Genomic DNA, 27,651 nt, shown 5'->3' with positions numbered 1-27,651 from the left:
CCCTGAAGATGGTTTTCCGTGGTTTCCCATTTTCACACCAGGCAAATGCTGGGGCTGTACCTTAGCTAAGGCCACGGCCGCTTCCTTCCCACTCCTAGCCCTTTCCTGTCCCATCGTCGCCGTAAGACCTATCTGTGTCGGTGCGACGTAAAACAACTAGCAAAAAAAAAAAAAAACACTAATAGAACTTAACACTTCATTTGAAAGTTGAAACTGGGTATGGAAGCAGAGGCTTATCCACAGCACTCTCGGAGCAGAAGTATGACCTCTGTCTTCTCCTTGACCTAATTCCCTTTTGCTGAGTGAAAAAAAGACATGCTGTGTTCTGAGAGCAAAAATGAAACAACAATACATACAATAATTTCACGTGGATATCATAAATATACTATGTATGAATGAGAGCTACGTTTAAATCAGTTGCATAGTATAACTCGGAAAAATATTATACATCATACAATGCTGCTTCACGGGGATTCATGAAAACTTGCACTCAGTTCAGAATTATGTACAACTAGGTTATGTATAAACCAGTTTCAACTGTAAATGTAATTTGTCATACCTCTCAGAAATTAATTCCATGAAATATGGTAATTATTGGATGTGACAAATTTTCAATTTAATGTGGGGGCTTCTCCATAAATTGTTTGTTAAAAAAGCCGTTTCTGAATGTTAGTCATTCATGCTTAGCTGCCAGCGAGTTTAAGGTGGGATATTGTAAAAGTGCCTAATTCCAGAACTGTGATGCTGAACATGGTGGTATTAACATTAGAACAGCTGACAATCTCACATTCCTAGGACAGCGGTAAGGGGTCATTTTGACACTTCATAAGAAATGCTTGGAAGAGTTCAAAGTAGAATACAGTAAGAGATGTATTTTCTTCTACTGTGCTTCCACAAATTTATTTTACACACAAAGACCTGACATTAGTGTATGGACCTTTTATATTACTCATAGAACACATTAATAATCACGAACAACTGCACCATTTTTCTATTCCTCTAAGGAGTTTTCACAAAATTAACCAACTGAACACCTTTTCTTAGTCCGTCATCCACATTGCAACAATTATACATTTTCAGAAATATTGTAAGAAAAATTAAAAACACATTAAACACATTTTGCACACACAACTTCTACTTTTCGTGCACATTTTCCGCACACTGCTTTGAGACACTTGCTGCAGGCATCGCTAGATTTGTTGTCTTTACACAGACCAACTTGGCACTTCTTCCGCTATTTGAATGGACACGGTCCTACAGCTTTTTCTTGTCTTTGTTGTTGTTATTGTTGCCCAAGCTCATCCCGCCTTGTTATTTCACTTGCCAGCTTGAGGATGAACTTCTTCCCCTTTATCTTCCTACCCATTACTTACATGTAAATGACCAAAGCATTGACAGATGGTAAGTCTAGGATATTGTAAAAGACATGCATTGGCCACCTTCTGCGTGCAGCCCGAGTGGTATATTTATGAGACATTTAGTCGACCACATCTACGCCATGTTTCATGCCATTGTAGAAAGTTATAGTTTCTGGCTTCTTCTTTCATTCTATGCTCATTGTAACTTGAACGTGCCTTGTACTGAAAAGAAAGACGTTCTTGTTCCCTTGGTACACTGTCAAGATGCATTGCATGTTCCCAGTCTGTCGTAAGGTGGTTGTAGAATATGATTCAGACTTGGACTTCTTCACCTCAGTAGGGTTTACTCTACAAATAGCATTGATTGTTCCTACCAACAGAGTCTTTTACTCTTGGAGCTTCTTAGCAAGTTGGAGAGATGTAAAGATGCTGTCTGTCGTCATGTTTCTCCCTTGGTTTAAAAACGGTTCCATGTGGCGAAGCACGGCGTACTGTCCTAGTGGCTGCTGGTCGGGACCCGCGTCGACTTTACCAAGGTATGGAAAGGCATTGCGGATATATTTTGAGTCCACTTCTGCAGCAATCCAGAATTTGAGTCCATACTTGCCGGGCTTGTTTGTCATAAATTGGGTAAATCTGCACCTGGTTTTGCTGGGAAGTAATTGTTCACTGACTAATATTTTCACTTGGGTGGTAACAGTGAAGTCAATTTTAAACAAATTTATCCCAGATTTCAGAGACAAGAGCAAACCTGTTAGCTGGCAGGCACTCAGCAGGGTTTGATTTCTCGTGAAAATTGAGGAATCTGAGAAGATCTCAAAATCCATCTCTTGACATGTGTCCTTCATGAATTGCTGTCCACAAAAACACGATCATAGATCATCCACAGACACACCTTTCAAACACAGGACACTGCAGGTATGCACGATGGCAATCATAGCCCCCAACTCCTCGAGCGACATGGTCCAGTCCATGTTCTTGAGTTCTTTCTGAACGTTTGATTCTGCGTATCATTTCATTAGACGAAGCATCGATTCATCAAAGAGGAGACGAAAGGCACCAATGACAGAGCATATGTGGTAGGACCTCCCCACTCTTTCAGGACGCTCATTGCAGCCCACATTCCAGATGAAGAGTTCAAATCCAAGACCTCCCACTCGGTTCCGTCTTGAGGGACCATCTTCGCTGATGAAACACCTGAGACAGATATTTGGGGTGAGTTCGGAGGCAGATTGATACTTTTGATTTCTTCTGCGGATAATTCATCTTCAGTCTCATTAGACCTTCATCCTCACTGGTCTCGCTGGTCTCGGGCAAGAAATCACCATCTGAATCGGATAGTTCACTTTCAGACTCAACATCTGAATTTTGTGGTATACGAGACACCTCGTCAGTAGAAAGACGATTGTAACACAACATGTCTGAAAGAAGAACACTTTCTAAATGATGAGCTGAATACAATAATCCCGCTAACTGGAACACTCATCGCATTGTAATCAGGAATTGTACTGGTGTCAAAATGACCCTTACCGCTGTTCAAGGTATATCATATAGAAAAACAATGAAAATGTAAGTATTTTGCCGGGTGCGATACATCACCATGAATGGGACGAAAAATGTTGAAAAGTCAAGATATTTTGAGAGAAGTGATATAAGCATGTGCACATTATTAAATAAACATTGAAGGCAAGTGTCATTTTGATCCCTTCCGCTGTGTTCTAGTGTTAAGTGGAGACGATCTTACATTTTCTTGGGGTTGCAAGTTTAATAAATAATGCTATAATTATCTTGTTTGCCACAGGACTTCAAATCAAACTCTTGACACCCAAGAAAATCAGTATCATAGTATAAGCTGTGAACATACAGTATTTCTTAATATTCATGACCTTTGATGAGGTGACACCACCTTTCCTTTTAATTAGATTAATTTTTCTGCAGAAAATGATTAAATGATGTACTGAGGTAACAAGACTGCAGGAGTTCTGTTGGAAGGATGCTTCACTGCTGAACACCTTGATGTTGAAGAAAAAATGAATTTCATGTGGCAGTTTGATTGCACAGTATGAGTAATGTGGCTCTGAACTAGCATTAGTATGGTAATTGGTTCAAACCTTGCTGTTGGCAGGCCTGAAAATATTTTACTGTGGTTTCCCATTTTTACACTAGACAAATGCTGGTGCTGTATCTTACAAAACCACGACCTTTATCTTTACATTTGTAACCCTTTCCATCTCGGCATGTCCGGCTCCATGGCTAAATGGTTAGCGTGCTGGCCTTCGGTCCAGAGGGTCCCAGTTTCAATTCCTGGCCGGGTCAAAGATTTTAACCTTAAATTTCCTTTGCTTGGGGACTGGGTGTTTTTTGCTGTCCCCAACATCCCTGCAACTCACACACCGCACATTATGCCATCCTCCACCACAATAACACGCAGTTACCTACACATGGCAGATACCGCCCACCCTCATTACAAGGGCTGCACCCGGCTAGAAACAGCCACATGAAATGATTTAACATGATGATAAACTGCTTGTAGTAGTAGTAGTAGTAGTAGTAGTAGTAGTAGTAGTAGTAGTAGTAGTAGTAGTAGTAGTAGTAGTAGTAGTAGTAGTAGTAGTAGTAGTAGTAGTAGTAGTAGTAGTAGTAGTAGTAGTAGTAGTAGTAGTAGTAGTAGTAGTAGTAGTAGTAGTAGTAGTAGTAGTAGTAGTAGTAGTAGTAGTAGTAGTAGTAGTAGTAGTAGTAGTAGTAGTAGTAGTAGTAGTAGTAGTAGTAGTAGTTTTTTTGATATTTGTTTTACGTCGCGCCGACACAGATAGGTCTTATGGCGACAATGGGACAGGAAAGGGCTAGGAGTGGGAAGGAAACGGCCGTGGCCTTAATTAAGGTACAGCCCCAGCATTTGCCTGGTGTGAAAATGGGAAACCACGGAAAACCATTTTCAGGGCTGCCGACAGTGAGTAGTAGTAGTAGTAGTAGTAGTAGTAGTAGTAGTAGTAGTAGTAGTAGTAGTAGTAGTAGTAGTACCAACGAAGAAGAATTGTTTGAAAGGTTTAAGATTTGATGACTGTCAGTAAAGCAATTGGATTTGAATTGTGTTAGTACAAATCTCATGGCTTAATGATAGTGACGTTTGGCCAGACATTTGACTATATGAGTTTCTTGTAGCAAGAGTATTTATTTTTAACTATGTTGTTAATCCTGTTTTATTGTTGCAGGTGACAACATCAGATGGTAGTGCCATCCAAAGTCAGACAAGCCCTGTATTTCTACCTTCTGGCAGCATGAGTGATTCACATTACGATGTTTCATTTGTTGCTGAAATCCCTGCTTTATCTTTGATTACATACATGATTCATGCTTTGTTGCCTAATGAGCATCCTAGGTATGTATTATTGATTCAGTCAATGGAGATAGTGTGTACCTGTTCATTTTCCAATATATACAGTAAATCATTTTTATAATGTTCACTTCAGTAGACTGTAACCGTACAAAGTTTTGAACCCCTGACCTTAGAAAAATGTGAACTCCATTATTTAAATGATTTAAATCAACAATGATAAAAATGATGTAATGGAATTCAGTCACAGCAGTATGTAAGAGTATGACATTATGAGCATGTTTTAGTAGTGAGGATCATGAAATTATGTAATAATGATGTAATTTTGCACTTATTGTGACATTGATGGAAGTCTGAATGTATTATAAGAGTAAATGTTACTCTTCAATGTGCAATGGAGGAAACTGTAGCTATATCTGAAAAACAGTCAAGACTCGCTGGTTAAACCAGGTAGCAATAAATCATACAGTATGGAAAACCCAGTTAAAGACGGGACATGTTTAAAACTGTAACCAGTTATTGAAAAACAGAAGAGTAGCACTAAGCACATAGTGTGTAAGATTTGCCGTGATCGATCAGGACACTGAGAATTCAAACTAATTTTGAACAAGATGATATTGATTGAGAGACAGTAGGAGTTCTGGCATTTATAAACAACTACTACTTACTTTAAATGAGATGATCTTCATGTGGTCCAGGTGTTTGTAAGGATTGGCTTTGATAAGATGCAAACACTTGACTTGGTTACACTTTTCTAGACTTGGCTTGATATTGTGTATTGTGAACACTTGATTTGATATTTCTACATCAGAAACACGTGGCTTCACTTGATTTGGTAGTTTTGTATCGCAGAGACTTGACTTAATCATTTTACATCGCAAGGAGTTGACTTAAAATTTTCAACCAGCATGGTGATGTAACTTTATACTATTACCTAGTACAGTAGTAGTAGTAATAATAATAATAATAATAATAATAATAATAATAATAATAATAATAATAATAATAATAATAATGGCATGTGGCCTTCGGAGAGGTCTGGTGCAATTCTTTTTTATTTGACTTCCATAAGCGACCTGCGTGTCATGATGCGGATGAAATAATGATGAAGACGACACATACACCCGGTCCCCATGCCAGGAGAATTAGTCAATTATGGCTAAAATATTTGCCCTGCCCAGAAACTAATCTAGGACCCCTGTGACCAAAGGCCAGCATGCTAAGCCTTTAGCCATGGAGCCGGACACCTAGTACAGTGATAGTACTTAATATTCTGTCCACCTCCGTAGTGTAACGGTTAGCACAATTAGCTGCCATCCTCAGAGGCCTGGGTTTGATTCTCGGTACTGCCATAGATTTAAGAATGGCAGGAGGGCTGGTATCGTTAAAATGGTAATGCAGCTCACCCCGATTAGGAGTGTGCCTGAAAAGTGCTGCACCACTACAGGGCGAGGACATAAGATTTGTTTTACTTACTGTATTATTCTCATATTTTATGGTGATGATGGTTCTTATTCTTATTCTGTGTACATACGGAAATAAAATTGGATGGTGATCTCATACTCGCTAAATTTTCAATCAGAGGCTTGACCATACGAAATCTGTGTATACTTCAATGAAATTGGTGCGTTGATGTCTTGGAGTTCTGGGGGAATGACAAACTAAATTCTATAGATTGGCTTCCTATTGCAAGGCTGGTTGAGGCATCTTGTCCATACTAGTTCAAATGTTGAGTGAAAGGTATGTGTGTTTGGATCTTTTATGTGGGAAATTACCATCTGAGGTATGTACAGTGTAAATCTTTAAAGTGAAGGGTACAAAAATATATTGCGTTGTTTGTAAAGTGAGGGAGCAGGAAGTAGAATAATGTATTGTCAGTGCTGTTAGAATATTTTAATGATAGTTAATTCTCAGTAAATTTAATAGTTAAACTTATGATAACTTTGATTGGTGGAATGAAAACTGGCATGCTTTCCATATTCATTTTCAGGAAATAGTGTCAGGTAAGGTTATAAGCAAATTTGGAGACTCGTCAGCACATGATCATCATACTGGGAGAATGAGTACTCATGCTAGGCAAAACTCAATTATTCATTTATTTATTTATTTCTATTATTATAATAATAATAATAATAATAATAATAATAATAATAATAATAATAATAATAATAATAATAATAATAATAATAATTCCCGTGTGGGGATTTACCGGTTACCTCCATCGGGCGCGTCCCATTGGAATTGGGGAACCTCGCTGGCTCTGCCGCCAGCAGAGTCAGAGGGTAGTAGGGAAATAAAATACCACCGTGAAAAAAAAAACTGGTCCCTTGCCAGGGTTACGGCGAAGACTGGTAAATGACCAGAAGCCAGAAAACATCTTGAGGCAACCTCTAGGGCTAACAACCCTAGTTGTAAAAGGATGGGTACCCGTCCAAAGCAAAGTCAAGTCAAAAAGCATGATGGCACAACATTTCAAGAAACATACCCCAGGGGGTAAATCTTCGGATAAATCCCTCATCGTGAACGCCACGGCGCACGAGTCTCGTTCGGATTTTGGGGAAGACTCGACATCATGCAAGAGACGAGTCGGAGCGTCTCGGTGTACCCCGAAGAGTCAAAAACTCTGGCCAAAATCTAAAACTTTTCTAGCAACTTTCAACATAAATTCACTTACACAAACTGGCAAGCTGAAAACCCTCACCAAAGCTCTTCACGAAAATCAGATATCCATAATGGCCCTACAGGAAACAAGGTACCCAGATGACGAGATTTTTGAATCCGAAGGCTACCGATTTTTCAAGAGCAAAGCGCAAAGAGGAATCCTCAATGGAGCTGTGATGCTTGGGACCGCGTTTGCTGTTAGAACCAAGATCGTTAAATCGGTTGCAAATTTTGAACCTGTGAATGACAGATTGTCTATACTCACAATTAAATGCGCGAACAAAACCTACGCCCTAGTTAACGCACATGCTCCTACAAACGATAAGAACAAGTCTGATCCAGACGAAGTTGATAATTTCTGGGACCTACTGGATGAAAAATTAAACAAAATCCCCAAACACCATGTCAAGCTTCTTTTGGGTGACTTCAATACCCAGCTAGGTCGTGAACAGAAGTACAAGAAAGTTATAGGAAATTACCCTGCTCACAAACGAACCAATCCCAATGGCAAAAGACTGGTGTCCATTTGCGAAAATCACAACCTGCAGGTCATGTCGACCTACTTTTGCTATCTACCCAGAAAGCAAATGACTTGGCGTTCTCCCGTCCAAGTTCTCGGAGAGTTCCAAATTGATCATGTTGCAATCTCCAGGAGAAACAGCCCTGAGATTATGAATGTCGAGGTAAAGAAAGGCATCAATGTGGCCTCAGATCATTATATGTCTCTTATCAAATTTAAACCAATTCCTGCAAACACAAGGAAGACAACCAAACAGATCACACGCTTCGACAATGATAAACTTCGGCAAAGGGTCGAGGAGTTCCAGGAGAAGGCTAGACCAAATGACTGTGACTTTAACAACGCCAAAAGTCTCCTTGTTGAGGCCGCCAAAGACGTTGCAGAAATCAAGAGAAGCAACAAGCATGCCTGGTGGAATGGTACCTGCGAATCAGTCCTCCAATAAAGACTCAATGCGTGGAAACAGTACTACTCTACGAAATAAAAAAATGATTGGGAAACCTACAAAACCCAACGTGCCCAAGCAGCTAGGGTGTTCAGAACTGAGAAACGTAAATACGAAAAATCTCTCATTGAAAAGATAGAACAAAACTTTAGGAAGAATGAAAGTAGAGAGTACTACAGAGCCTTCAAACGCAAACTCACTGGCTATAAACCACCATCTCTATGCTTTGAGCGAAAGGACGGCACACTGGCAACGTCAAATGAAGAAAATTGCAGCATTCTGGCAGATTACTTCAAGAATTTACTTAATTGCTCTAAACCGCAAAGCGCCATTGAGACCAAGGAACCCTTACTCAGGTACCCAGATTCCAGACCACCCGACAGAGATTAAATCAAGCGCCACATTGCCTGTCTCAAAAATAACAAAGCGCCGGGGGAAGACTCGGTAATAGCAGAACTATGGAAATATGCCCCAGAGGAATCACTTGATATCTTGCAAAAGCAAATAGAAGAAATTTGGAACAAGGAGACCCTACCCGAAGATTGGAAAATAGCTTCTATCCATCCATTACACAAAAAAGGCAGCATGAAGAACATCAACAACTACAGAGGAATATCTTTGCTACCCGTGACTTACAAAATTCTATCACTTGCCATCCTGGAGCGTTTGGAATCACAAGTCGAACATCAAATAGATGAATACCAAGGAGGGTTCAGAAAAGGTCGCTCAACAGCTGAACAGATCCAAAATCTCAAAACTATCATCAGATATTGTACACTAAGGTCCAAGCAGTATGTGTCTGTCTTTGTGGACTTTAAGAAAGCGTACGACTCCATTGACCGGGAAGTCCTGCTAAACATCTTAAATGAATTTGGAGTTGATTTGAAACTGCTGGCATTAATGAGAGCCACCCTGACCGATACAAAATCCAAGGTGAAGTTCCACGGATGTCTCTCGAATTCCTTTGACATCAAAACAGGAGTCTGACAAGGTGATGGGCTATCCCCGATACTCTTCAACTGTGTTCTTGAAAAGATCATCAGAACCTGGCGGGTGAGATTACAGGAAACCAACTACAGTCCATTGAGAATAGGAACCAAATCCAAGGGGATCGCAACAGACTGCTTAGCATTTGATGATATAGATGTTGATTCCCGATGATATTGCTGTTCTCTCAAACGACATAGAAACCGCTAGAGCTCAAGTTGAAATTTTAAAGGAAATTGCCGAACAAACTGGTTTGCAGATATCGTTTGAGAAAACAGAAGTAATGACTAACATCAAAGAGGCTCCACCAAAACTCCATACAAAATACGGGGACATCACCCGAGTAGACAAATTCAAATATCTGGGTGAGATCATCATGAAAAATGGACTGGACAAAGAAGCACTTCAGGAGCGAGTACGCAAACTGGAAATAGCCTACCAAACATCCCGCACAATCTACAACAAAGAATGCCTTTCCCAAAACACCAAGATATGTCACTATGAAACAGTTCTGAAGCCAGTAGTTCTATATGCAGCCGAAACCCTGTCTCTAAATGCCAATAAAGGACTCCTTGAAGAACTGGAGAAAAGAGAACGCAAAATTGTGAGAGGAATCTTGGGATCAAAGTACAGAAATGGAATCCATCAAAAGAGATCCAACAAGGAAGTCTACAGCAAAATAGAGAAAATTACCGACACAATCAGGAAAAGACGGGCACGATTTTACGGTCATCTGAAAAGTATGGACGAAAGAAAGTTAACTAAAGAAATCTTTCACTTTTTTGATTCAAACTCCAAAACCACAATTCCCTGGTTTAGAAATACCAAAATCGGGCGAGTTGGCCGTGCGCGTAGAGGCGCGTGGCTGTGAGCTTGCATCCGGGAGATAGTAGGTTCGAATCCCACTATCGGCAGCCCTGAAGATGGTTTTCCGTGGTTTCCCATTTTTGCACCAGGCAAATGCTGGGGCTGTACCTTAATTAAGGCCACGGCCGCTTCCTTCCAACTCCTAGGCCTTTCCTATCCCATCGTCGCCATAAGACCTATCTGTGTTGGTGCGACGTAAAGCCCATAGCAAAAAAAAAAAAAAAGAAATACCAAAGAAGACCTGCGAATGCTACATATCTCAGCTGAAGACACCCTTAACAGAGATCTCTTCCGCAAGAAAATATTAACGAATGGGCTAAACTGAGACGAGCAACCGAAGAGAAGACACGGTGCCCCTTGGACAGAGGAGCGTAAGCAGGCCCACTCACAAAGAATGAGGGAAATTTGGGCTCTGAAGAAGGCCAAGTTCAGTGTCAAATGCAACAAGACTTAACGTGGTCCTTGATGGCCCCAGTGAATTATATATATATAATAATAATAATAATAATAATAATCGTATGGCCTCGGCTACTGTGTGCAGACTTTTCAATTTGACGCCATCTGGCTCTCTGCTCATCAGTTTCGACATTCTGTTTTACTCAGGCCTACTAGACGGCAGATCGAGTAAACCGAAACTCACTTGGCGTCTATGGCTGAGATTTAATTAATATTGTCGTGTAAACACCAAATGTATCACCAGAGATCTTTTACATGCCGACACCATACATGGAGTGTCGAATGGACTTTTTTCTGCCCTTCAAAAATTCGACTACCTCTGCCGGGTTTGAACCTGCTATCTTGGAATTTGGTGATATGTTTGTTGAATTTAATCATAAAAGGGGAAATTATTTTTAGTTGCACCCCACTAAATAGTTGTACAAGGGCCATCCGGAAAGTAGTACCTGTTAGCGCCGTATGAAGCGCTGACGACTCGGGTAGCCGCTGGGCAAGGTCAGACCGCGTCAGTGGCTTGTCTGCCTGTTCTGTGCGAGGTTGCGTGACGCTAGCATTCCCTATGTTGTGTCTGTGATCGTTTAAAATATTTAAACAAATTGAGAACCCCGCCAGTTGTGAAGTAAGGGCCGTGATTAAATTTCTTAATGCACGAAACGTTCAACCTTGTGATATTCATCCCCAGTTAACGGAGGTGTATGGAGACAGTGTGATCGTCTGTTCGGCGCTGGTGTCGCAACTTCAACCTGGGGAGGGAGAATGCACACAACAAGGAGCATTCAGGGAGACCATCTGTCATTACAGACCAACTGCTGAGCGCAGTAGACGAATGCGTGAGGAACGATCGGCGCGTCACAATAGATGAACTCGGTGAACATTTTCCTAATGTGTCTCGAACAATTGTTCATGAAATTGTCGAAGACCATCTGCATTATTCAAAAATCTGTACAAGGTGGGTCCCTCGCATGCTTACAGAGGAGCACAAAACCAAGCGTATAGCTGCAGCACTGACGTTTCTGGGACGTTATTCTGATGAAGGAGACTCTTTCCTGACTCGCATCATTACTAGGGACGAAACATGGGTTTGTTATGCATCACCTGAGAGTAAACGAGTCAGTGGAGTGGCATCATGCTCATTCACCAACCAAACCAAAAAAATTCAAGACAGTTCTGTCCACCAGGAAACTCATGGCAACCGTTTTCTGGGATCGCCGAGGTGTACTGCTCATTGATTTTATGGCCCGTGGAGACACAATTAATGTTAATGCGTATTGTGAAACATTAAAGAAATTATGGCGGGCAATACAAAATCGACGGCGAGGTCTATTGTCTACAGGCGTCATTCTCCTTCATGACAATGCCAGGCCTCATGCAGCTGCAATAACACAACAACTTTTGCAGCAATTCATGTGGGAAACCTTCGATCATCCCCCGTATAGCCCGGACTTGGCCCCCTTGGATTTTTATCTCTTTACGAAGCTTAAAGACTTTCTGGCAGGAAAAAGATTTGACAGCGATGAAGAACTTAAACGAGCTGTGACTACGTATCTCAATACGCTGGCGGCGGAGGACTATGACGCTGGAATACAAAAACTCGTCCCACGTTAGGACAAATGCCTAAATTTGCTTGGAGATTATGTGGAGAAGTAGTGTAAAGTATGCTCTTTCCAATAAAAATATGTATATTTGTTAATATTTACTTCTGTGTCTTTATTGTGCAAATGGGTACCACTTTCCGGATGGCCTTCGTATGTTTCATTTTCTTATCCTCTTGAGGTTTGGAGATGTTAACAGTTGTGTTAAGTGAGTTACAAAGAGCCAATAGACTTGAATGTCCTATTTGATGTAGTTATAAAACATCATAACTGATGGCAAGTAACAATCTTCCAGGCTGTCCATTACTGCATTTTGGGAGGTAATGTAGGGTAGCAGGTAGGGACCCTCCTTGGAGGCAGCCCTACACAGGGAGTGGCGCCCCTGCCTATCTGAGTCCCAGAGCACACTGATCTGGTGTGTAACATCTGGTATGGGTCTCAGCTCAGGGTTACGAGTGAAGACCTCAACGGCATCTGCGGCGGACAAGGTGGACTTTGGTATGGTGGAGATGGCGGGAGGGGCAAACCGGTAGCGTCTGTACTGCAGAGGAGTGGCTGCAAAAGGCACCTGACTCCATGTTAAGGGCGGCCTAATTTGAACCTGGCAGAAGGTAATAAAATGCCTTTGGGAGTGGCAAACCCATTGTACAAACAGCCTATAAAATGAGTGCGATTGAATCGAGGCCTCGGAAAATGCTAGGGCGTCACCCTGAAGTGACGCACTGTTCCCGGTGCTCTGGAGGAACTGTGAGAAGTGGGCTACCAGACATCACAAGAATCGGTATCATCAATGTCATTACTTTGAATGGCAGGGTAGAAGAACTGATAGAGTATATGGAGAAGAAAGACATAGCAGTGATGGGAATAAGCGAGACAAAATGGAAGGGGAAAGGTCGAAGAGAATTGAAGAAAGAGTATAGATTGATTAGATCAGTGACAGGATAATTAAAGTTGGACTTGGACTTGAAAGTGGAATCAAGGATTTTATATAGGTTTACGCACCCCAATCAGGGAATGCAGATGAATGTTTAGAAGAGTTTCTAGAAGAACTGGAAAGTTGTATTGAAGACAAAGAGGTTGTAATAATGGGAGACATGAATGCACATGTTGGAACAGACAGACCGAGAAAAGAAGAGATAATTGGCCCCTACAGTTATGGAAACCAAGATGAAGAAGGAGATTTGGTAATAGATTTTTTAGAAGGAATGGATTAATTGTTGGCAATACGTGGTTTAGAAAAAATAACTCACAAAAAAATAACTAGATATGGTTGGGGAGATAGAAAGACAAAGATAGTGATTGATCCTATTCTGGTGGAGAACGAGAAACGTAGACAACTGGAAGATGTGACAGCATTGCCAAGAGCAGATTTCAAAGGAGACCATAAAGTGGTGGTAGCCAAATTAACACTTGGTGAAATAACAAAGTTAATAGAAAAAAAAGGAAAGAAAAATAAAGGGATGGAAGTAAAAGAGAAAGAAGGGAAAAGTTTCAGGAGGATCTGAAGAAAGAAATTCCCAAAGATGATGTGAATGTGGAAGAGGAGTGGACATGTTTCAGAAATGGATTTGTAAAGTGTGCAGTAAACACCTGTGGAAGACTATCAGGGAGGAAAAAGGAAAAGGAGACGCCTTGGTGGAACAGCAGGGTAAAGGAAGGAGTTAAAGAGAAACAAACGGCTTGGAGGAAGTGGATAGGCAGCAATAGTACAGAGAATTGGCAGAAATATAAAGAAGCCAAAAAGGTATGTAAGAAAATAGTACAAGAAGAGAAACGGAAGAGCTGGGAATGTTTCACAGAAACTTTACAGGAGGATATAAAGGGAAGTAAAAAGGTTTTGTATGGTTTGGTGAAGAATAGCTTACGAAATAGAGAGGATACAAAATTTGTAAAAACTGAAATAGGGCAGATATTGATGCAAAGAGATGACATACTAAAAAAAGTGGGAAGAATACTTCTCAGAACTGCTAAACATTAAGTGCACTGAACTAGTAGATGAGAAGGAGCAAGAAGAAACAATGGGGAAAGAAGAAGAACAAGAAAAGGAGATATCAATGTTAGAAATAGAGGAAGCCATACAAAAGATGAAGAGTGGTAAAGCAGCAGGAGTGAATGAGGTAACCAAGGAAATGATAAAAGCAGCAGGACCATTAGGGCTACAGTGGCTGTATAGATTATTTAGAATAATCTGGAGGAAGAAAGAGACCCCAGAAGAGTGGGGAAAGGGTTTAATTATCCTGATATTTTAAAAAAGTTATAAAAAGGAATGTAATAACTACAGAGGAATCACCCTTATTGCCCATGTAGCTAAGATATTTGAGAGAGTGTTGGGATGAAGACTGAGGAGGAAGCTAGAAGGAGAAATGGAAGAAGAACAGTATGGTTTTAGGCAAGACAGATCAACGTTCGACCTAATCTTTATATTAAGACATATGATGGAGAGAAGATGGGAGTTTGGAAAAGACATAGTGATGACATTTATTGATATTGAGAAAGCTTATGACAGTATGCCCAGACAGTTGGTATGGGAAACATTAAGGAAAAAACAAGTTACCAGAATGGAAGTGCAAATGATAAAAGCTATGTACAAAAATTGTGTTAGTAGTGTAAAGACTAGTATAGGAAAAACAAAATGGTTTATAGTTGAAACTGGTCTCCAACAGGGAAGTGTACTATCCCCCATATTATTCATCATAGTCATGGATGAAATTCATAAGAACATTAAACAGAGATTGGGAAGACAGGCAACAAAAGCCATATTGTTTGCAAGATGATATAGCGATATGTGGTGAGGATGAAACAGAAGTGCAAAAACAAGTAGATGTATGGAATCAAGAGATAGAAATATTTGGTATTAAAGTAAGCACAAATGTCAAACGAAAGAAAACCCTAGAACAGCTACACAATGCCCGTACTGTTGGCTCAGACAATCATCTTCATCTCTCTGCACAAGGCAGAAGAGAGTACAAACAACTTCTACATTCCGAGAGATCTAAATATTTGGAAGCCGAAGCAAAGGAACTAGCTACAGCAGCAAAACATGACCCATTTATAGTCCTTTGAAAAAATATTGTATCAATACCTCAAGATATCCCTATGGATAAATGGGAAGAACACTTCAAAGGCGTCCTGAATCTGAAAAATAAGACCCAGGCGTTCCCTGCAATCAACACAACTCCAGACGGAAATATAATCCAGGTTACACCTGATGAAGTCAGAGCAACTGTGAATCAGTCGAAAGTTAAGAGAGCTCCTGGCCCAGATGGTATTCATACAGAACATCTCAAAGAAACTCAAGAAATGTTACTGCCTTTCTCGACGAACTTATTCAATACCTGTCTAAGATCTGGAACTATACCTGAGGAATGGAGGAGATCAGTGAAAATCCTATATAAGGGTAAAGGACAGACAAATGATCCCAATTCTTATAGAGGCATTGCATTGGAGAACGACATCCTCAAAATATTTATGAAGATCCTTACAAAGAAATTGCAAGATTCTGTAACAATCCGGGAATGCCAATTTGGATTTATGCCCGGAAGAAGCACAATTCACGCTGTAAAATACCTGCTACAGGATATAGAAGAAGCATTATGATTACCCAAAGGAAAGTACTATGCAGTTTTTGAGAAATTCTCCTAATGAAGATAAAAAGCATGTTCAGCGAAGCTCATCCCCTTTTTAAGTTGCTAAATAACATCTTGATAGTGAACTACGTAGAGATTGAAGATGGAGTCAACACTTCGGACCTGATCAAATGAATGGATACTGCAGGGTGACCCGGTGAGCCCTTTACTGTTCAGCATTACCACTGCCGACATTACGAATATATTTAAACCTAGGAATTTCATTTTTGTCCGTATTGAACTGAGAAAGGATGATAGGAAAACTTAAAACGGTCCACCTTTTCAATACAAAAATGTTATAGTTTATTTATAACATGTATTTGTACTTGGAACTAGTTTCAACACTGATTTGCGTCATCATCAGCCAAAATGTGGGAATAGGCAAGCATTTAGGCATTTATATTACACAAGGCGTTACATTAAACAATACACATCTTACAAGGAGATAAAAACAGGGACGAGTATAGAAACAAATGAATCGTTGAGAAAACAAAAGTTATACATATTAAAAATAACCTTAACCACACATCTTGCAGTGCGAAAGTGTTCTTCTGGAATGATTCCTGAATATAAAACACACGTGCACACATTTCTGAAGAGCCAGCAGGCAGGACAAAGTAAAGTGAAACCTTAAGAGTTCTCATTTTTCTATGTTCTGACTAACTAATGAAGTCTCCCTTGAGTTCCTGATAAACATACAAAACAGGAAATTCTCCTTCACTCTCAACAATAGCTATAAAGACCAACGGTAAAATTTCATATTTAAATATTGTGCAGAGACGTAAAAGCATGATTTTGAACATGATATAACTCCTTCTTATAACCCAGTTTTTTACACAAGGTGTTACATTAAATAATACACATCTTACGAGGAGATAAAAACAGGGACGAATGTAGAAACACATGCGTCGTTGAGAAAGCAAAGTTATACATATTAAAAATAAGCTTAACCACACAACTTGCAGTGCGAAAATATTTGCCTTGAATGATTCCTGAATACAAAATGCACGCGCACACACTTCTAAAGAGCCAGCAGGCGGGGAAAAAGTAAGGTGAAACCTTAAGAGTTCTTCTGAGAAGAGTTCATCATTCTTTCTATGATCTGACTAACTAATGAAGTAGTCCGTATTGAACTGAGAAAGGATGATAGGAAAACTTAAAACGGTCCACCTTTTCAATACAAAAATGTTATAGTTTATTTATAACATGTATTTGTACTTGGAACTAATGAAGTAGTTAGTCAGATCATAGAAAGAATGATGAACTCTTCTCAGAAGAACTCTTAAGGTTTGTTAGTCAGATCATAGAAAGAATGATGAACTCTTCTCAGAAGAACTCTTAAGGTTTCACCTTACTTTTTCCCTGCCTGCTGGCTCTTTAGAAGTGTGTGAATACCGGGCGAGTTGGGCGTGCGCATAGAGGCGCGCGGCTGTGAGCTTGCATCCGGGAGATAGTAGGTTCGAATCCCACTATCGGCAGCCCTGAAGATGGTTTTCCGTGGTTTCCCATTTTCACACCAGGCAAATGCTGGGGCTGTACCTTAATTAAGGCCACGGCCGCTTCCTTCCAACTCCTAGGCCTTTCCCATCCCATCGTCGCCATAAGACCTATCTGTGTCGGTGCGACGTAAAGCCCCTAGCAAAAAAAAAAAAAAAAAAGAAGTGTGTGCGCGTGCATTTTGTATTCAGGAATCATTCAAGGCAAATATTTTCGCACTGCAAGTTGTGTGGTTAAGCTTATTTTTAATATGTATAACTTTGCTTTCTCAACGACGCATGTGTTTCTACATTCGTCCCTGTTTTTATCTCCTCGTAAGATGTGTATTATTTAATGTAACACCTTGTGTAAAAAACTGGGTTATATGAAGGAGTTATATCATGTTCAAAATCATGCTTTCACGTCTCTGCACAATATTTAAATATGAAATTTTACCGTTGGTCTTTATAGCTATTGTTGAGAGTGAAGGAGAATTTCCTGTTTTGTATGTTTATCAGGAACTCAAGGGAGACTTCATTAGTTAGTCAGAACATAGAAAAATGAGAACTCTTAAGGTTTCACTTTACTTTGTCCTGCCTGCTGGCTCTTCAGAAATGTGTGCACGTATGTTTTATATTCAGGAATCATTCCAGAAGAACACTTTCGCACTGCAAGATGTGTGGTTAAGGTTATTTTTAATATGTATAACTTTTGTTTTCTCAACGATTCATTTGTTTCTATACTCGTCCCTGTTTTTATCTCCTTGTAAGATGTGTATTGTTTAATGTAACGCCTTGTGTAATATAAATGCCTAAATGCTTGCCTATTCCCACATTTTGGCTGATGATGACGCAAATCAGCGTTGAAACTAGTTCCAAGTACAAATACATGTTATAAATAAACTATAACATTTTTGTATTGAAAAGGTGGACCGTTTTAAGTTTTCCTATCATCCATTACGAATATAGTAAAATCTTCACCCAACACGACAGTTATTCTCTAAGCAGATGACATGGTACTAGGGTCATCAAACGAAGTCAGCTTACAAGCCTCCTTATTAGAGTTAGAAAAGTGGGTTAACACAAATCAGCTCACGATCAATCTTCAGAAGACGGTCCAAATGACCTTCAGAAAGGGAGGGAGACTTTCTACAAAAGACACTCTTAGGAATAACTCTTCAATCCACAGCACTGTCCTTTAGTTACCACACAGAAGAAAGAACTGCGGCAGTGATAAGGGCCATCTACAGGATGAAAGATCTCGCAGCACTATCTTTATCCACGGCAATAATGTTATTCCGCACAGTAATATCACCTGTCTTGTCTTACGGATTGGAACTAATTTGGGACCATCTCAAACTCAGAGATCTCGAAAGGATAGAGAAAGTAAAAGCACGCTTTCTTAAATGTACTTTACGAGTTGGAAAATCGGCTCCTTCACGCCTAGTATATGAATTGGCCAAAGAAACTTTTTACATTCAGGACCTCAGAATGAGACTTCATCTGCCATCTACTGGAGCTTACAATGAACTTCTAAGCAGAAGGGAAGAAAAGAAAAAGGAAATCGACCCCGACTTTTATACCTCAGATGCCATGTTGGTGAGAAACTGGACCAAAGAAAATCAAGATCTAAGACATATCATAACATGTCTCTCCATTCATGGTTTTCACCACAAGATATGCACTGTGAAGTCTTTTCATAATCCAGATGATAATTGTATATGCGTTTTATGTGGCAAACAGTGTGACAGGTATCACATCAAGACTTGCAACAAGAGAATCATGTCGATAAGTGAATATTATAAATCCTAATGCCCATTCGGGTGCCCCTTTCTAATAATAATAATAATAATAATAATAATAATAATAATAATAATAATAATAATAATAATAAAGTAAGCACAGAGAAAAGTAAAACAATAGTGATGACAAAGGGAAGGGAGGAAGGAAGAGGAAAGATAAAACTGAATGGTAAAATTCTGGAAGTGGTTAAAAGTTTCAAGTACTTAGGAAGTGTGATCACAGAAGATGGAAAGATAACTTAGGAAATTGGGAAAAGAATACAACAAGCAAACAGCTTCTACCAGAGTGTAAGGGGTATTTTGTGGAACTAAGATGTCCCAAAGAAATGTAAGAAAGTATTATATTCAACCTATTATGAACCCATAATAACCTAGCTGGTGGATCGTGGACTACAACAAAACGAGAGGAGAGTGAATGCTGGCAGCAGAGATGAAATTCCTAAGAGGTATCGAGGGCAAGACCAGAAAGGATAGAATTAGAAATGAAGAGATAAGGAAAAGGACAGGAATCTTGAAACTTCAAGACAGGAGAAAAACAACAAAGCTAAAGTGGTATGGGCATATGATGACAATAGGAATGTCAAAAAGAAAAGCTTTTTCACAGAAATTAACAGGAAACAGACCACGAAGAAGACTCCGAAATAGGTGGACAGATTCATTGTGGGAGTGCGTAGAGAAGAGGAGAGGAAAACCAGAAGATGTACTTAAAAAGGGAGAAGAGTGGTGGAAAGACAGGCAGCGATGGAGGTCCTTGATTCACAACCCGACCCAGGAAGCTGGAAACTGGAAATGAAGATGATGGTGAAGATGATGATGATGATGATGATGATGATGATTATGATGATGAAAGTTTACACACATCACTCAATTGAATGACCTTTCATTTGCAACTGACAGTGTGCACTCTTCTCTCACCTTGAAATAATTAAACAGGTCTAACCACAATTTCATGGATGTCCTTTTGCTTTGTTTACCCAGCATGATCAAGCCTGCCATTCTCATAGGTAATCTTTTCCCCTCCATTAATCTTCCATCAACACACTGATAAAGCCAATTTGCATGCACAGCTTCATCAAACATGTCCATTCCTAACAGCCCTTATCTCTTATTTGCAAATCCCCTTTTGCCTTTATTCCCACCTGTTTGTATCGGCACCGAGCTCAATAGCTGCAGTCGTTTAAGTGCGGCCAGTATCAAGTAATCGGGAGATAGTGGGTTCGAGCCCCACTGTCGGCAGCCCTGAAGATGGTTTTCCGTGGTTTCCCATTTTCACACCAGGCAAATGCCGGGGCTGTACCTTAATTAAGGCCACGGCCGCTTCCTTCCACTTTCTAGACCTTTCCTATCCCATCGTCGCCATAAGACATATCTGTGTCGGTGCGCCGTTAATCAAAATAGCACAAAAAAAAAACCAGTTTGTATCAGCAAACATTCTCACTACTTTCATGTCTTGTAACATATTCAGAGTATAAAGAGCTTGCACTCCCAGACAGCAAATTTGAATTGAGAACAGAACAATACACTTTATTCTTGCTATTGATCATGACTGCAAGCACACTGCATTAGTTTACCTTTTCACTACTCCTTGTTTCAGATTCACTATTATTTGTACCATCCTGTAAGAATACACATCCTAAGTACTTGATATGGTCCATCTGCTACAATTGTGTATTACCTAAAGTTCAAGACCAAGATACTGGATTGTAAGGGTTTTACACAAGCTGCTTGTAAGACTAGGTCATCTGCATACATTAAACTGCTTCTACATTTTCACCCTATAGTTTCTCGTCCCAACATCTTATACCTTGAAGTAAATAATCCACTCGAATTGGGCCGACTTTCATTCATTTTATCAAGTACTTTATTGCAGTGTTTTCAACTCCCTTATTTTGCAAAAAAAAAAAAAAAACAACTGATTTTTGGGGCTCATCCCCTAAATATTTTCCATTGAGACACATTTACTCGAAAACAACATTTCATCTCAATATGCCGATATTAACTCGTGCCGACTTGAGCATGAAATTTGAATGTTGATAATTATAAGTTTTGTAGTTTTAATTCAGTGGAAAAGCTAATGATACATGTTTAATATCTAATTTTATATTACATTTTAATACATTTTCACTCTTTTAGACTGTATTATGGTTTTTAGTATTCTTGTGGATACTTTCTTTTCAGTATGTCTTTCTTACAATCTGGGTACAGTGTACGATTCACAGCTTTCAACTACATAACTTTCCTTTGAGCTTCTAAATATGAAGTGTTGCTAGTCCATGTCAAAGGATATTCTTGAATAAAACTAGTGTCCTCCTTCAGGCAAGAGAACAGATCTCTGCTTTTGGTTGACACAGAGTCATCTCTTATGTTCACTGAAATGAAGAAAAGATTGAATTACGAGATGTATATTAACAAATTCAAAACTAAAGAATTGGTAATCAGTATAAAATTAAACTTACCATATAACTGTCCATCTAGTTTTCCACAAAGAGGAATATATCTCTTTTCCATGCACAGATTCTCTCTGGCTAAATTTGCTACCATTTTGATTTTGATTTGTACGTCTACTTCATCATCAAGGTGTGATAGGGCAGACAATTCTTCGGATAAATACCACACATGGTGACTAAATTTGTTTTGAGCTGCTTTGGAAATTGTGGAATCTATCCTTTCATATGATTTTAGAAGTTTTAAGAAGCAGAGATCTTGATAAGGAACTTCTACAGCTGCACTGCACTGAAGCCACGGTTTGACATAAACGGTTACAATGAACAGAGGGACATCTCTTAAGGCATTTCATTTACACTAGATAGTTTAAGTTGTGATCTTAGCAGAAACATTTTCAAACAATATATAGCTCTTTCCATCCATCGAGCTTGTGTCCCCCCAAAAACATTACAGAGAGCTCTATGAGTTCACGATAATCTCTCAGTGTTGGTTTATGTAATTCACTTTCATAAAAGTCTAACATTTCTATAATTTCTGACTCACTAAAAACATTTCCACACTCTCTTTGCCACTTGGAAAATGATTGGCATTAGCACTTTCCCAGCTTTTCCTAAAATATTCAAAAAGTGGTATAGCAGGACTGCCTGTTACATCACGTACTTTACATTCAAATTCACAACATAAAATAAGTTCGTATATGTGATGACTGCACGGACAAAACAATAATTCCCTGTCCAATTTTTGTTCAAGTAAGACACATGCTCAGTTAAACCGTCCGGTGTTTGATGCAGTTGTGTCTCAGCAGAGAATTTGTGCATTGCAGCGTAGCGTTACAAAAATGTTGCAAAGTTTGGGCTGGGAAGAACTGGAAGAAAGGAGACAAGCTGCTCGACTGAGTGGTATGTAAAACTCTTTCAAAATTAAAATTATGCTTCCAAGCCAGCATATGACTGAAACAGGCCATAAGTTCACCTCAGTAGAAAATGATTTGACGGTCATTAAAAGCCTAAGCAAGGGGAAATTATTGAACGAAACTGAGAACTTGTACATTTACTTGGAACAAACTTATAATAAAAATAATAATCTTAACGATGTCATTGATAACAAAAATCCGTTATATGAGACAACTCCGAGGTTAATCCAGGCCGTAAATCAGAATAAATTTCCCAGTATGTTTAAATCACAGAACGCATGCACTCCAATAGCCACGCCTAATGCCAGGCCCGCCCAATCCAATTCGAGTAACACCTCTCAAGCAACAACACAGACACACGATTTGAAACTCACTCCCCCTCCCCCTTCCCCTCCACGCTCCACCCCTCCGTTCCAGCATCAATACTACACTAGGAGTAGCAAGCTTAGTCGTTCACACACAACCGGAACAATTGGTCCCAGCTAACGTCGACAAGACAAGCAAGCTCATGTGATAAACACTCTCACTGCAATTATTATCATATAGGGTTCCACGTTCATCATTCTAATTCCCCGTTTTTTTTTCTCTTATCCAGTTACAGACAACCCATATTCCTCCCAAGGTTGAGCAATGCACCAATGGAAAGTTAATCAAGAAGAATGACGTAATATTCCAAAAAAATTTATCCGATCAGCAATAGTTTCCAACATACATGTTTCAACCTTAAAACATAACCATGCTTCTTTCTAAAGGAATATTCAAACTGATTTATACCCTAACTTTAACCAAGGTTCCGGTTTTGTAACAATTCTTACGACTCAGGCGACGATAACAGTTGAAGAAACCCCAACTCACGCTGTGATAAATCTCTAGTCAGTACAATTTGAGAAACCCCAATTCACGCTGTGATCAATCCAATCTACCATTTGGATGTCTAGTCATTATAAAATAAATTAATTCATTGTTCGTAAATTCTGGCAAAGTTAATGTACATATTGTACGTACTGTACATATTGTAAACTATGTAAAAAGCATAAGACCATTGTATTTAGTATTAAGTTAAGTTTACAATTAAGTTCCAATGTTTATAGTTTTAATTCTTGACCTTAAGATTTAGTATTAGGCTGAAGATGCCCATAACTAGGGCGAAAAATGTCCCTAACTGGTGTTTTTAATTCATGTAGAATTAATCACTAAAAAATGTTTGTATTGAAAAGATGGACACAATAATTTTAATCTTGAAAGTGTTTTACTTATTGTATATTCAATACAGAACAAAATGAGCTTAGTTACTTGAGTGGTATGTTCCGAGCTGTCAGTGGAGAAATGGCATAGAATGACATTAGTAGATGAATAAGTTTGAGTGGCGTCTTTAAAAGTAGGAAAGATAAAGTTGGCATACAAGAAGACGAACTGGGGAAAATATTCATTTATAGGAAGTGGAGTTAGGGATTGGAATAACTTACCAAGGGAGATGTTCAATATATTTCCAATGTCATTGAAATCATTTAAGGAAAGGTTAGGAAAACAACATATAGGGAATCTGCCACCTGGGCGACTGCCCTAAATGCAGATCAGTATTGATTGATTGATTGATTGTCTTCTATAAGTTACCCCAATATGTTAATGCATTCCAAACAACATTCTCTTGCTCTTTATCAGAAGAATTCTGTAATTTTGAAACCCCAATGAGCTGCTCACTGTTCCCCAAATGTAACAACAATTGCAAGTCTTTCTTCTTTAGTGTCCTTGAGATTCACTCCATGGCTAAATGGTTACCATGTTGGCCTTTGGTCACAGAGGCCCCGGGTTCGATTCCCGGCAGGGCCGGGAATTTTAACCATAATTGGTTAATTTCTCTGGCGTGGGGGCTGGGTGTATGTGTCGTCTCCATCATCATTTCATCCTCATCATGACATGCAGGTCGCCTACGGGAGTCAAATCAAAACAGCTGCACCTGGCGAGCCGAACTTGTCTTTGGACACTCCCGGCACTAAAAGCCATACGCCATTTCATTACTGCAGGCAACAGTTTACCATCCCAATGAACAGTAAAAAATGCAGTTATATCATTCTTGAAAGCAGATTTAATTGTTTCAGAACGTTCTCTTCTCTTCTTCTATCTGATTCGATGAATAGAAAATTTATTAGTAAGGAGTTCTTTGGTATTGTGGCCAAGTACCTTTGCTGTCGCTTGAAGGATGTATACAGAATCCCTTACACTCAGCTGGCATCTGTCCAAAGCAGCCACTAAATTACAAGTAACAACATTTTTTGTACCACGCCTTGCAGCATACTGCATCGATGTGCTCGTGGAAGTCTCTCCTAAAAATTCACTAACATTGATTTCATCTGAACTTGGAAGTGCATTATCTGAATCTGCAGATGATGAAAAAGGAGGTACCGCAGAAGATGTAGATGCTGCACACTGTTGTTTCTCTGTCCTTTTCTCATCTCAAAATTTTCTTTGCATCGCCCTATCTTCTTTTTGCGCGACTTTTTGGTCTACTCCTATAAGGTAGCCTTTACTTCTTGGCTCTCTCTGCTAAAGTTAAAACATCTTCTTTTCTTCCAAATTCGTCATTTGTAGGGCATTCACATGTGCAATCTCAGATAGATTGTTCATAATATTTGTAAACTCCTTTTCATGATGCTTAAAAATATTTTAACCCTTGTTTGTGGCTTTTCTTGCCATTTTCTCCACTCCAGATACAAGTTAATAATTTTTTGTGAACAATACTGATTAGCTCTTGTCAGAATTCTTGCTTTCTCCCAAAATATCATGCACTCACAAACCATAAGATAAGCACTTACACTGACAGTTAATTTTACCTCCCATATGTTATAAAATGAAACTTAAAGAACTTGTCCATTTATGTCCAGTTATTTGATGTATTAAAAACACACGTTCCCTGGCACTGCATAATTGATGTGACATTATGTTAGTCTAGCGACCCGAAAACACGAGACACTATGGACAACAATGCACGTACTAACAGGCACGGTTAGAATGGTTAGAATGCTCTAATCTCAACAAAATTTCGTATAGGCATGTTTTAGAGTCATTCGAACATAATTGGAAAGTGAGCATTCAAAACCTTTGAAGTCTGAAAATAAGGGACATCGTAATGGTCGTATAGTGTATGTGATTTGAATTGTCTGTTCGTTTGTGATTGTTGGGACTTGGGTGTATAGTACTGTGTGTGTGTGTGTGTGTGCGCGCGCAGTTTTTTTTCTTTTTCTTTTTTTTCGTATTGTTCTAGAATGTTGAAGCTGTGTCTCTTAGGGCTGGTAAGGATATTTTCCTTGCTTATGTTCATGTCTGTATATTTTTGTGTTATGTCTAGGAAATAGTTGGCAAATGCAAATTCTACATTATATTTAAATACTCTCATATGATCTATGTATCTTAATTTGAAATTTAATCTGGTTTATCCAGAACAACTGGGGAAGAACAATACTATTAAATTAGGTTCAATGAGCTGCAACGTGATAAAATTAATAAATAAACTTAGATAACTAGAAAAAAGAAGAAATTAACGGTTAACTCAAAATTCAAAAGACGGCCGTCATTTAAGTAAAATTAGAAGAAAACAATCTGGTATTTTAAGTAGCCCTATGGCAGGAGTAAGTTACCGATCTACAATCTTAATCAATTTCCACCAAAATTCGCAATTACTTCTCAAAGTTTCTGAATACACTTGAACAGTTTCAAATTTATTGCCATGAGCTTTCACAAGCGTCCGAGTTTTAAAAGGTTACAATTATGAACTCGAAACAGGCCAATAAAACCACAACAGAAAGTCGGACAAAAATAAACAGAGATTACATGAAAGGGTGATTAAAACATTAGTAAAGAAACCAAGAACACCCGAAAAATAGTGCAGAATACCGAATTCATGCTCCAAAGGAAAAATCCACCCTCTACATTCAGTCAATCAATCATCAACAATAATTAGAAATTATTAAAACATCACCATGGTTACGGTGCAGGCAAAATTTACGGGGCACCAATCCCAAGGGTCCCACAATAATGGAATACGAGAAAGAACAAAAGAGAATCAAGGATAAAGAATCATCAGAAATAATATAATATAGAGAGAAAGCAAAACACCGAAGTAAATAGAATCCATAAGGGACCGAAAACTAGAGATAGATGCTTGTGGGAACTCTTTCAGGCGTTACACAAATGAATTATAGATTTCTTTAGGGCAAAACAATACCACCCCGTAACTCCCAAGAACATTACTTTAAATATAAAATAATAACAATAACCAAAATTTTGGGAGTTAGTTAGAAAATTACAAATGAGAAACCCATGTTTCAATAGGAGAATTACCAAAACAGAAAAGTTCTTTCCCATTTTTTTTTTTTTTTTTTTAAGGTTACATTAATTTCAAGAATCAGACGATTTCCAAAGCACCGCTTAAAGTTCGGAAAATATTCAGAGAGGAAGATTTATATGAAGTCACAGAGCCATTGATGATGAAAACTTGATGCAGAAAATGTAACTTACAGGTCCAATGTAGATTCCATGTTGAAGAGACGCGTTGTTTTCATACTCACAAATTTATGCGCCGTAGTCACCTAGAAGGAAGGCCACATTACTAAATATAAATGAAATTCTTGAGGATGAACATCCTCGCATGGAATTGGTTTTTAACCAAAATCCATGGTTACACCGATTATTCGCTTTGAGGCACAATGAAGTATGCTTCTGCTCGCCATGATAGCTTCCAACAGACAACGGGCCACTACAAACCATACAGAGAGGTCCATTACGTAACAATTCTCGCTAGCACTGATTAGCCAGCAACATAGGCACGGCTAAGAGTCGTGCTCGCTTGCGCAGCAGGCAGATACCAGTTTGGCACAGAATAACGTGAAACACAGACAGACAGTTCTTGAATTAAAATAGAACAGAGTGTTTTAGGCAAGTAGAAATAATAAGTTAGAAGTATGGCCTCCAATAACTTAGAAGTAGCCGTAGAAAACAAGTTTGAAAGATGAGCATGATGTGACACAAATTTCTACAGCGATAGCCCGTCTAAAACATAAATGGGGAAGGCTAAAAATGTTACCTCGGTAACACAGTGACTCATACCGATTTCTCCCAGATACCTGTCCTGAATTCTGATCCTGAATAGAGCCCTTAGCCTGCAATCTCCTTC

The 27,651-nt window shown here is 39.1% G+C and overlaps 1 protein-coding gene across 1 annotated transcript in view; it reads left to right on the top strand.

Moving 5' to 3' along the window:
• alpha-Man-IIa (alpha-mannosidase 2) overlaps window positions 1–27,651 on the top strand; it is a 355,439-nt gene that overhangs the window by 244,288 nt on the left and 83,500 nt on the right. The window contains exon 14 of the mRNA XM_067139236.2: window positions 4,571–4,737. Coding sequence (XP_066995337.2) covers window positions 4,571–4,737 — 167 coding nt within the window. The remainder of the gene's footprint in view (window positions 1–4,570; window positions 4,738–27,651) is intronic.

This window comes from Anabrus simplex, chromosome 2 (genome assembly GCF_040414725.1).
Source record: "Anabrus simplex isolate iqAnaSimp1 chromosome 2, ASM4041472v1, whole genome shotgun sequence".
Lineage (NCBI taxonomy): Eukaryota > Metazoa > Arthropoda > Insecta > Orthoptera > Tettigoniidae > Anabrus > Anabrus simplex.
The sequence above is the reverse complement of the archived record's forward strand: the minus strand, read 5'-3'. Positions and strand labels throughout refer to the sequence as shown.